Consider the following 12,706-nt stretch of genomic DNA (forward strand, 5'->3'; position numbering starts at 1 on the left):
CAAGCAGCACCACCCTGGGAGTAGATTTTCAGTGTTCGCATCACACATGAGAAATAAGTATATGAGTCACACACACAGTTGTGAGGACAACTCCTCTCAGCCCACTGCTTTCTTCCTGGCATCTAGCCACAGCCGGCAGCACCGCGCAGCACTTTTGGATGCTGGCTCTCCTCGCAGATGGAACACGTACTACAAGGGAGCGGAGACTTGTTTTATGCACCCTGTGTCTCCAGCACTAGGAAGCATGGCCGGATGCCGTGTGCTCCTCACACATATCTCTCCAGGGCCCACGTAATGCCTCTTGTGCGAGCTCCACGCTGTTAGCTCCCACTCAGTCACTGCAACCTGCTGGGGCCAGTTTTCACCTATGACTGTGTTGTATCAGTCTTTATAAGTGTCCCATTTGATTTTTTTTTTTTAAGGTTTTATTTACTGGTGCCGGCGCTGTGGCATAGTGGGTAAAAGCTGCTGCCTGCAGTGCCAACATCCCATATGGGCACCAGTTCGAGTCCCGGCTGCTCCACTTCTGATCCAGTTCTCTGCTGTGACCTGGGGAAGCAGTAGAAGATGGCCCAAGTCCTTGGACCCCTACACCCATGTGGGAGACTCAGAAGAAGCTCCTGGCTCCTGGCTTTGGATCTGCACAGTTCCGGCCATGGCGGCCAATTAGGGAGTGAACCAGCAGATGGAAGACCTCTCCCTCTCTCTCTCTGCCTCTCCTTCTCTCTCTGTGTAACTGTGACTTTCAAATAAATAAATAAATCTTTAAAAAAAAAGATTTTATTTATTTGAGAGGTAGAGTTACAGACAGTGAGAGGGAGAGACAGAAAGGTCTTCCAACTGCTAGTTCGCTCCCCAAATGGCCGCAACTGCTGAAGCTAGGCTGATCCAAAGCCAGGAGCCAGGAGCTTCTTCCAGGTCTCCCATGCAGGTGCAGGGGCCCAAGGACTTGAGCCATCTTCTACTGCTGTCCCAGACCACAGCAGAGAGCTGGATTGGAAGAGGAGCAGCCAGAACTAGAACAGGCACCCATATGGGATGTTGGCACCGCAGGCAGAGGATTAACCTACTGCGCCACAGTGCTGGCTCCTGATTCGTTTTTAAAGCATGCTTTGTTTTTTAGAGCAGGTCCCAGTCAAATATAGGGGGAAATACAGGGATTCCTGGAAGTCCTTGGCCCCTACAGACCCCCAACCCTCTCCCCACCAGGGAGGTAGATGTGTTAAAACAATCCACGAACCTAGACCAATACATCATTGTCACCCAAGGTCAGTAGTTTCCATTAGGGTCCCCTTTGGGGTGCAGGTTTGGACAAATGTTTAATGACACGTATCTGCCATTGCAGTATCTCACAAAACCGCTTCACTGTCCTAAGATCCTCTGTGCTCTGTGTCTCCACCTGGCCCAGCCCCTGGCAGCCACTGATCTCTCTCTTTACTGTCTGCACAGATTTTTGCCTTTTCCAGAATATCATATGGCTGAGATCATACAACATGTAGTCTTCCCAGATGGACTTCTTTCATTTAAGTTTTCTTTGTGTTTCTTTGCATTTTTTTCTCTATCTTTTCCTAACTTGATAACTCATTTCTTTCTTTCTTTTTTTAAAAGATTTTATTTATTTGAGAGGTAGATTTATAGACTGTGAGAGGGAGAGACAGAGAGAAAGGTCTTCATTCTGCTGGTTCACTCCCCAAATGGCTGTTATGGCCAGAGCTGCGCCGGTCCGAAGCCAGGAGCCAGGAGCTTCCTCCTGGTCTCCCACGTAGGTGCAGGGGCCCAAGGACTTGGGCCATCTTCTACTGCTTTCCCAAGCAACAGCAGAGAGCTGGATTGGAAGAGAAGCAGCTGGGACTAGAACCACAGCCCATATGGGATGCCAGCGCCGCAGGAGGAGGATTAACCTACTTCGCCGCGCAGCCGGCCCCATTGATAACACATTTCTTTTAGTGCTGTATGATCAGCAGTCCATCGTGGGGCCAGCGTTGTGGCGCAGCAGGGTAAGCTGCCCCCTGCAACCCTGGCATTCCACATGAGGCCCCATTCAAGTCCCAGCTGCTCCACTTCGATCCAGCTCCCTGATAATGACCCTGGGAAAGCAGTGGAAGATGGCGCAAGTGTTTGGACCCCTGCCACCCATGTGGGAAATCCTGATGGAGTTCCTGGCTCCTGGCTTCAGGCTGGCCCAACCCAGCTGTTGTGGCTTTTTGGGAAATGAACCAGAAGCGATTCATTCTCTCTCTCTCTCTGTATCCCTCTCTAACTCTGCCTTTCAAATAAAAAATGTTTAAAAATTCCCTCCTATGGGTGTACTACCAACTCTGTGTAGCTGACTTTTGAGGTAGGCTCTAGTTTATTAAGGGAGGGATCTATATATTATAACGCATATTTGCTTCCCAATCCGGATGCCTAAGACAGGCCTTACAAGGCAGAAGAATCTCAATAAACCCCAGTAAAAACCCCAGGCATTGATAACCTGCATGCTGAGGTGTCTCCCTGTACATTGGGTACATTGTCCTGTTTGTGTTCACACTGTGTGTTGGTCCTGTTGGCTCTCTGAGGGGGGTGCCTGTGTCTCCCTGTGCTAAGGGAAAACACCAGCGCACCCGCCCCACTTACCTGTGTCTTCTGCTTTATCCATTCTGGGTCAACTTCTAGTTTCTTACGACGAACGGGAACAACAGGTTGTGCTGTGACTTCTTCCTTAGGCTGCTCAAGTGCTTTTGGAGCCGACAGGGAAAATGTGAAAGTGGACGTTTCTGCTGCCCTCTGACTTGCTGTGTAATGATGGAGCGAACATTCAGTCCAGTGATTGGATTGAGTAAGAGTGTGAGGGCTCGGGAGAGCGGCCACACACACACACACACACACACACACCCCGGCCATGTCAGGAAGGCTCCCGAATAGGAGGAAGAGCAAGGCCTTGGAAGTGGGAAATGCAAGGGTTGAAATTCCAGCTGCTTTCTCATTCATTCAACACACATGTATCAGGAGCCTGAGATGTGCCAGCCCAGCTCTATTCTGGATACAGTGTTGAAGACCACCTGGTCCAGACGTGAGGGCATGCGGAAGTGACACACCACTCTACCAACTACGTCCTGAGCGGAGTGCTCACTGGACAAACGTGTGGCTGCGGATTCAAAATATGTGAGTGGGGAGAGGTTAAAAAAAGGAAGTGCATTTTACACCTCAGGTATGTTGTTTTCACTTGAAATATGAATGTGTGTTAACAGGTCACTTAAAATCGAGGACAGAATCTTTCCTTTGTGTGTGGCCTGAGGACCGGGGCTCCGGGATGGTGTCTTTCTCAAGCCATAGCCACCATTTATGGCTTAGCATCCTCAGTGTTGCCAGTTTCTAAACAGTCTTGAGTTTCAGAATCGTACAGTGTTTTAAGAATTTTACATTCTATAATCTTTTGTGTCTGTTTAGTCCACATCTAATTCAAAGTGGTTTTTATTTTTTAAAAAATATTTATTTATTTATTTGAAAGGCAGAGTTACAGAGAGGCAGAGGCAGAGAGAGAGAGAGAGAGAGGGAGAGAAAGAGAGAGAGATCTTCCATCCACTGGTTCACTCCCCTAAATGGCTGCAATGGCCTGAGCTAGGCCAATCCAAAGCCAGGAGCCAGGAGCTTCTTCTGGGTCTCTCACACGGTTACAGGGGCCCGAGCACTTGGACCATCTTTCACTGCTTTCCCAGGCCATAAGCAGAGAGCTGAACTGGAAGTGGAGCAGCTGGGACTCAAATCGGTGCCCATATGGGATGCTAGGACTGCAGGCAGTGGCTTTGCTTTACCTGCTATGGCATGGTGCTAGCTAGCTCCTTCAAAGTGTTTTTTTTTTTTTTTTTTTTTTTTTTTTTTTTTTTTTTGTTGTTGTTGTTGTTGTTTTTACAGGCAGAGTTAGTGAGAGAGAGACAGAGAGAAAGGTCTTCCTTTTCTGTTGGTTCACCCTACAATGGCCGCTGCAGCCAGCGCGTGCTTCTCCTGGTCTCCCATGCGGGTGCAGGGCCCAAGCACCTGGGCCATCCTCCACTGCCTTTTCAGGCCACAGCAGAGAGCTGGCCTGGAAGAGGGGCAACTGGGACAGAATCCGGCGCCCTGACCAGGACTAGAACCCAGGGTGCCGGCACTAAAGGCAGAGGATTAGCCTAGTGAGTCTTAGCGCCAGCCTTCAAAGTGGTTTTTAAAAGCTATTTTTCTTAATTTTTAAAAAGCATTCAACTTAGCTTTTATCACCACAACAAGTTTCTTTCTACCTTCAATTTTGTCCATTCGTGTAACAGTTGAGGTTTGGGATTCTACTGGCAAGGGCAGCAGCAGGGCAGAACCCGTTCCCAGTGCCCATGATACATGTTGAATGGGGCTGGCTCTGTGGCGTAGCAGGTAAAGCCACCGCCTGTGATACAGGTATCCTATACGGGCGCTGGTTCTAGTCCCGGCTGCTCCACTTCCGATCCAGCTCTCTGCTATGGCCTGGGAAAGCAGTAGAGGACGGTCCAAGTCCTTGGGCCCCTGCACCCATGTGGGACACCTGAAAGAAGCTCCTGGATCATGGCTTCAGCCTGACTGAGTCCTGGCCATTGTGGGCATATGGGGAGTGAACCAGCGGATGGAGGATCTGTCTCTCTCTGACTGTAACTTTGCCTTTCAAATAAATAAAAATTTAAAAAAAGGTGTTGGACACAACAGTGGGAGCTGCAGGGGCCAGAGGCATGGAGAGGAATTGTGGCTGCGGTGTCACCCAGGATTTCCTGGTGGGGAGGAGGAGCCGCAGCTCACCTAGCATCTAGGTTAGGGGGAGCTCAGGTAAGCCAAGGAGGCCAGGGTATCTATCATGAGAGAGAGCTCCTGGGAGAGAAAGTAACCAGGTTTGGAAGAGCCCCAGCATGTGGAAGGGGAGGTTGGAATGGATCAATGGAGATGGTTCAGGAATGGTAGGCTGGGTTAGATTATTGGTTCATTTGCTCACGCAGTAAACTTTATCGTGTGTGTGTGTGTCTGTGAACACATGTGAGCGCTGGCTTGCAAAGGTTGACCAGGGAAAGTATTTTTGAGAAGGTAGCATTTCAGCAGAGCCCTGAATGAAGTGTGAAGTCACCCACAGGCTGTCAGAGCCAAGAGTGTTGTAGGCAGAAGGAGCAGTACATACAAAGGCCCTGTGGCATGGGACACTTGGTTCATTCAAGGAAGGACAAAAAAACCCAATGTGGCTGTGGAGGAATTGAGAGCCTTCTAAGCCATATGAGGCATATGGGCGTTTTCTTGGAGGCAACAGAGGGCTGAGGCAGAGATTTTAAGATTTTATACTGAAAACAATGTTAAGAATGAGAAAGGACTGAGAGACAAAAAGATGGGAGTCAGGGAGACTAGAATTCCAGGGGAGAGATGAAGGTGATGAGTCCTATATTTCTTAAAATAGGATGGCGCTGCCTATAGTGTCCTGGGTGTTTACTGTACGATAATGAATGCAAGGTGCTTGCCACCTGGTAGAAGGCCAGTGTATCTGTGTCCTTCTCCAAAAAGACCTTTGCATGTTGATGATTGATGATTCATGATACACACTGCAATGTTCTGCTTCATCTCACCGGACTTGAGGTCTGAATACAAGGGCTGCATAATACCAGGAGCCTAGCGCTGAATGGAAATATAGAGCCTCTCTCTCTGAAATCAGTAACAGTTTCAAGACAGGGATGGGAGAGCTTTAAACCGCACAGAGCCCCTCGCAATGCGGAGCCCCAGGAGACCTTGTAGGTTAAAGTACATGATATTGGCCTTGGTTTGGATGAAGAGTTTTCAAAGACATGGGGCTGTGTGCCTGGAACATGGCAGACTGGACTGGAGACAGCGGGGAAATGAGTTTGCATGGCAAAGGCAGTTGGAGATTTCTTTGGGACTGGCCACAGCACGAACATGAAAAATGTTACTGTATAAAGCACCCACACCTTCTAGAGGAGCAGGGGGTGGGTGGGGCTGGTGGTGGAGACCTCAGGAGGAATCTGGCTGTGTGTATTAGACCAGGTGTGATTCTCCAATTAGAACTCCTTCTCTGAGCGTATGACAGTAGAGTCTCCTAAAAGACCTTTATTTCCCCAAAAGGAACAAAAGCATCATACTTGCACGTACATATCCTTCCGTTTAAGGAACACTAAGCATCAACTGTGTACCTACCCAAGGTGCCAAAGACAGATACAGACATCTACAGCTCTGGCATCAGAAACACAGCAGGAGACAAGTGTGGCACAATTAGTAAAGCAGACATTCGCTGTTGAGATTTTGGCATCTGAGAATCTGAACTGCCCTCCTTATATTGGGGTAACCCATTGTGTGAGTCTAAGTGGGAGGTGGACCCCCACTTTGCTAATTGGAGGAGGCCCTGTCCCCTTAGGCTAATGAGGACATGAGACCTAGGCTCAGACACCCTATTTTCTTCTCTGGACACACCTGTGAGAAGTAAAGACAACTGGTTCATATTCAAAGTAAGATGTCCAGATGTGAGTAGAGAATTATTAACAACTAGCTAGCATAACAGTTTGCAGATGTGTAGAAAGTTACAAGTACGTTCAGCTGGAAAGTTCTGGAGTGATGGGTATTGAGCAAATGGAGTGGCTAACTTAGCAAAGCTAAAACAGATGGAAATAATAAAACGTAGGTGATGTGCAGGAAGAGGGTAATCCTGCAGTACTCAGCCAGCGAGGAACCAGGGGAGGGACCTGCATGCGAGGGAATCGACAGCTTGCTGTAATCCCCGCCCCTGGTGTGCCTGCCTACCAAGCACCTGATCTTGCAAGACCATTCATAAATCCTCACTTTAACTGCACCTCTCAAGTCTGACTCCATCCTTTGAGTGGTCGGTCAGGTGAGGATATTTCCCACATATCAACCTCTGGTTCTTCATTGAATATGCCAGGGGGACTAGACCTGGCTTTGGCCTGAGAGGTCTGGGGCTAGGGTGTGGTGCGAGGCACTTAGCCTGTCTGAGGCTTCCTTAGAAGTACTGTGTGCTAACTAGTTGTGCCAGTGGAGTACCCTAGTCTTTCCTTCTTTATCCTACTTCGCATGGTGTGAGGGTCTGTTTGAATCAAACCTAACCTAACGTATGTGAAAGGACCTAGCAGGCAACTAGTGTTGAGGTGAGGGCCATGAATTGGTGCTAGGGATGGGAACACTCTTGAGAGGGAATCTGAGACCATCAGAGATGAGCGACGTGTCCCCTGGGCTTCATCACATCTGTGTTAGTTGGATCTGGTAATCTGAAAGGTATTCCCTATTGTGGTTTTGAGTTTCTCAACTTAGTAGCCTGATGCCTTAGCCTTTTGACTCAAGCCTTTCATGATTAGATCCATAAAAGTATTCTGTAACTCCTGTGCTTGGCAAATTTTAACAAATGGACCCCACATGCCTTCAGTCTCCTGGCAAAGGGAGTGGTTTCTTTCCAATTAATATCAACTTCCTAGAACACCCTCACCCCCACCCCCCAGTCTAGGATAGACCCCATCCTGTGTGGTCCCGTCCATTGGCTTAGTTATTCTGTGTGGTAATTCTCTACTTTCTTGTCTTTCCCCAAGAAGGCATAAGCCTGTTGAGGTCCTAGACTGTATCTTTCTTGCTCTGTATTTTACTAACCCGGTAGGTCTTCAAGGGAGCTAATGGGCATGTTTGTCTCCCTTTCAGAACCACAGCAGGAAGTGAGAGGCAGCAGACAGACAAGCAGCCATGGGCAGAAGGTGTGAGGATGGTGCCTACCTTCCCTTCTCCTCAGAATCCATAGAATTGCTTCCTTGTATTTTTCAAAATTTTTCTTCAGTCTAGAAGGAAGGCAGATCACATTTCAAAGCCAAGGCTGAGTTCATGCACAGTGTGCATCGTCTAGCGGCTGCTGAGTTTTTCATATGGGTGGGAACTCGGGCCAGTGGTTCTGCCTGAGTCTGATGCAGCCTTTCTCCCAGTTAATGTCCAGGAATAAAGGGACGGCACATGACATTGATTCAGTGCTTGCTGCCTAGTCTGTACCTGACCTTCAACCTGGGCCCATGGCCTGATCCCAGAACTCTTCAAAATGAATTCAGAAGGGGTCACTTTGGGGGCCAGGGGAAGAGTCGCGAGGTCTGATTGCAGCTTGATTTTCTAAGGCTTGTCCACAGCCCAGTGAGGGTTGCCTCTGGAAGTGGCTTGGAAAAGCAGCACTGTTGTGAACTGGGCAGAGCCACCCAAAGTCTTTCTGCCTTCAGTAGGATATTTGCAAATAGGCTCAGTCACAGCTTATCAAAAAAGCCTTACTGAGGTCCAGCCTTTCAAAGTGATGGAGCCATTTATCCTGCTCATGTCAGTGTACAAAGCGAGTTAACCTGGCACTTCAATGACTGGAGCTGTGCTACTTGCAAGTAAGCAGGGTCTCTAGGGCAGCTGTGTTTTCTGATTCTCAGATCAGAGCCCCTTGGAAAGGGAGGGCCCCAGAAAGAGTGAGCTTCCCAGGCTTAATTGGATCTGAAAAGGAGGCCTTTGACATGACAGTTTTAAGTTCTTAGCTCAGCTTCCTCAGGGAGAGCAAAATAATTTAACCCTGTGCAACCCTAGGAAGCAAACATCCTCTGCTGGGAAGAGCTGCATTGCTTCCCCTTGCAGAGGGCATTGGTTTACTATTGTAAGCAGCAATAGGAGAAACTCAGAAATAAGGTTTTCACGGCCTGTTTGTACTAAATAGCAGTGGTTTTATTTGCAAACACTTTTAGTGGAATGGAAGCATTTACCAAGCCCACTGGCACCTGTGGAAAAAAGTAAGGCTAGGGAGGGTTGGAGACCTGTCCTCCAGGCTGAGAACAGGATAGTGGGTGCAGGCCAGTGTTAAATTCCAGGGAGGGGATCCAGCTAGTGGCAGCCAAGGCTCTGTAGTGAATGGCAGACTGTTCTTTCCTTGTTTTTGCCCACCTTTACAAGCTAGTGGAATCCCTACCAGTGAGCTCCTCCGTGGCAGAGATGATGGGTACACAGTGCTGTGTCCCAGCTGGATTAGCACAGAGCTGGTGCTCAGGAAGTACTTGTCGAGAGCAGTCAGGTTAGAATGAGCCTGTGTTGCAGGCTGACATGGAAGATGGGGAGGGAGGAGCACCTGAGCTTGCAGGATGATTGACGGAGAAGCTGTGTAATGTTTGTTTTTGCTGATCCCAAAGCTTGGAAGTTCCTAGTGCTTTCTAGTCTGTGTGTTTTCCCCTCCTGTTTTCTAAGGAAGCCTTGGGGATCTCTTGCCCCACAGCAGGAATTGATGACAGTCCTTCTCTTCCTGACTTTGTGAATGCTGGGCTCCCCCAAGGGATTTAGGTAGGGTGCTCTGTCCCCACAGCCTGTGCCTGGTGCCACTGCTGGAGGACCTGCAAAAGATCCCTGGAGGCCCAAATACAACCATGCTCTCTCAGGCTTCTGACCACAAATGAGAGAAAAAGCCAGGCTGGGTCAAGAGCATGTCATGCACCATAGGCTGGAGGCACAGCCTGGTTCTGGAACAGTTTGTGACCTGGTGCCAGCCATGGGTCTGCAATAGCCTTGTCATGCCCACTCTGAATAGGACTCTGACCATGATCCCAACTCAGGAAGCTCACAGCACTCCCTTCTCCACGAGGAAACCACCAGCCAGCTTGGAAGGAAGCTAGGGAATTTGCTAAGCTGATGTCCAGGATCTGGATACTTCATTGCTCCCCCCTTTAAAAGCCCAGGGGTTTAAGCCTTGCTCCCTGGACTTTTGAAGTTCATGGTTCCTTCAAGACTGTCCAGCCTCTGCCCCCACCCCCTTCCCTTTGCTCTTGCGCCTCTCAGGCTTAGGACTCCCTTGCCCTTGAGTTCTGATCTTGGTCTGGCAGCTGGATCACTCTCCTGTGCCTGCTCTTTGACACAGGGGACCTGCCTGGCGCTGGCTTGGCTCAATTCCCTGGTGGCCCAATTTAGCCTTCGACTGCTGCCTCCTCTGGCCTGCCCAGACCCACTGACCAATAAATAGTTCCACCCCTCCGGCTACTCACAGCATTCTCAGCTTCTTTTTGTTTCGGCTTTCCAGCAGCCTGGTCAGGGGAATGTCAAAATCCTCATCGAGTTCGCTGAGAGCCGTCATCTCCCTGATTATCATCCTAAACACTGTCTGGTAGGAGCTGTTAAGCATCTACAAAGGACCGCAGAATGAAACATCCAGGAAATGGGAGTTAATGATTTATGAATCACGTTGCCGACTCCCAGGGTTGGCAGGTGACATTTCAGCGTGTTATTAGGAAACAATGGGAACAGTTGGGTGGCCAGAGCATGTCTGCGATCCTCAGACCCTCTTCTTGCCCCCCAGGTCCCTCAAGAATCTTTTTTATCCTCAGAATACCAAGCAACCCTTTGAGAACATAAAAGTATCCTCTTTTTTCAGGTGTGGATGGAGATGGCTGTAGAAGGTAAAAAAATGCATGCATGCTTTAAGAAGTGTGACAGGCTTTCTGTAGGCTGAGCTCCCAGTGGTGGCTTGTTTATTTGATGTCAAGAGTGAATCTTCAGCAGCTGGCACTTGGTGCAGAGAGTAAAGCCATCACTCCACCACGCACGACTCTGACATTCCATATGAGCCCTGGTTAGAGTCCCCTGCTAATGGCGGAAGTGGAAGATGGTCCAAGTGTTTGTGTCCCTGCACCTACATGGGAGACCCATCGCTCAACTCAGGGCTTCAGGGCAGATCAGGGTCAAGGCCCTCACTGTCAGTTTCTGACATTAAATTCCTCATTGTTGACGATCCATCCCTTGGGATGCAGTGCCTATCTGCCTTTGTCATTGTGTTTCCTTTGAATTCTGTATTCTGCTCACCAGAAAATATAATGTCCACTGTGGTCCACCAGACAGCAAGACCCATCTGGGAGGTTCCAGTTGAGATTCTTGTTCCACCTAGGCTATGCCATATGTGCCATCTTTGACGTCTTATGGGGTCCTCATCATTGTGTAGGTGTATTGGGGACCTCAGTGATGAGGTCTCCCATGCCTAGAGACCCTTCCTGGGTGAATCTCTGGTCCTTGCAATCAAAAGAATTTTCACAGCAAAGTTTTTGATGCGTAATATGTCACAGAGGTGAAAACAAGTGAGTGGCAGTGAATTATAAACAGCAGATGACTTGTCACTGTAGCTAAAGGATAGGTCATTAGCTTCCAGCCAAACAGGAGGGTGTAAGCTCTCTCTTCCTCGTCTGTGCCCAAATGGTTTCTGTTATTCCCCTCAAAAGGGCCTCCGTCCACACAGCTTTGCAGTTTTGCAGCTGCAGGTATCTTGTGGCACTCACTCCATGTCTCCGGTTCTGGCCCCATTTGACCACATCTGCTGCCTACTGAGCTGCTTGGTGCAGCTCTGCTTTGCTGAGCTGTGTAACTGCCTATCACAGGAAGGGTTTATGTGCCACAGGTGCTGCCTCAGGATCCTGAGCATCCAGTCCTTTGGGGACCATGTGGCACAGACACTTTGTCACCTAGATCCTGGGACAGTACTGCTTGTGCCAAGTGTCGCAATGTACGTCAGGATTAGTTTTCATAAGTGACAGCCTTTACATCCTGACTGTGGGGGCTCAACTCTAGTCTGTGGCTTTTAAGAAATAAGACACCAAGCCAGCATCATGGCATAATGGGTTAAGCTACCACCTGCAACACCAGCATCGCACTGGTGGGCACTGGTTCAAGTCCTGGCTCTCCACTTCAGATCCAGCTCCCTGCTAATGCACCTGGGAAAGCAGCAGAAGATGGCCCAAGTCCTTGGGCTCCTGTGCACGTGGGAGACCTGGATGAAGCTCCTGGCTTCAGCTTGGCTCAGCTCCAGCCATTGTGGCCATTTGGGGAGAGAACCAGTGGATGGAAGACCTTTCTATCTCTCTCTTTCCAATAAAAATAAGAAAAATATTTTTTAAAAAAGAAACAAGACACAATATCACCCCCTTCTGTCATTTTTTCCCCCTGGAGCCTCCTTAACAGACCCAAACCCTTTCTCCTTGCTCTATGCAAACCCAAAGCCCCTAGGCTTATTGGGAAAACTAAGTAATATTGGTATTTTTTAAGGCATTAAAATTCAGTAATTTATTTAAAAAATTTATTTGTGATACATACACACACAAGAGAGGAGAGAGAGGAGCCAGGGACCCAATCCAGTTCTGCATGAGTGGCAGGAGTCTAGGTACCTAAAGCATTGCTACACCTCCCAGGGTGCCCGTCAGCAGGAAGTTGCAACCAGGAGTGGAGCCAGAACTCAAACCAGACCCTCCAATATGGGATGTGGCTGCCCAAGTAGCACCTTAACCACCACCACTGGCATATTTGGGGTTGGGTAAGGAAGTATTATCTTATTCAGATAAAAGATGCTCTAGGACCCCCTTTACTCCCAAGGCTTCAACTCCATGCTAAAGATTCTCTTATGGCTTGAATTATGGCCTCCTCAATTCATGTATTGAAGTTTTAATCCCTAGCATCTCAGTGCCCTAATTCCTAGGCCTTGTCTGGCAGTAGGTTCTTTATAGAGCTGATCAGGCTAACATGAGGTTGCTGGGGTGGATCCTAATTCAGTATGATTGGTGTGCTTACAGAGGGGACATTTGGACCCAGAGGCATGCACAGTGAGATGGCATAGGGAGAAGATGCCATCTATAAAACGAGGCGAGAGGCCTGGGCCAGAGCCTTACTTCCCTGTTCTTGGGAGGAAACAAGTCCTCCAACA

The 12,706-nt window shown here is 48.8% G+C and overlaps 1 protein-coding gene across 5 annotated transcripts in view; it reads right to left on the reverse strand.

Annotated features, from left to right (window-relative positions):
• Positions 1-12,706, reverse strand: part of ERICH6B (glutamate rich 6B) — a 73,971-nt gene that overhangs the window by 10,258 nt on the left and 51,007 nt on the right. For 4 of the 5 annotated variants that reach the window (XM_008259992.4, XM_051850048.2, XM_051850047.2 and 1 more), the window contains 3 exons: positions 10,011-10,147; positions 7,744-7,805; positions 2,617-2,774 (listed from right to left, as the gene is read on the reverse strand). The exons of the other annotated variant lie outside the window; for it this stretch is intronic. In XM_008259992.4, coding sequence (XP_008258214.2) covers positions 2,617-2,774; positions 7,744-7,805; positions 10,011-10,147 — 357 coding nt within the window. The remainder of the gene's footprint in view (positions 1-2,616; positions 2,775-7,743; positions 7,806-10,010; positions 10,148-12,706) is intronic. 5 annotated transcript variants of the gene reach the window in all.

Source organism: Oryctolagus cuniculus, chromosome 9, assembly GCF_964237555.1.
Source record: "Oryctolagus cuniculus chromosome 9, mOryCun1.1, whole genome shotgun sequence".
NCBI lineage: Eukaryota > Metazoa > Chordata > Mammalia > Lagomorpha > Leporidae > Oryctolagus > Oryctolagus cuniculus.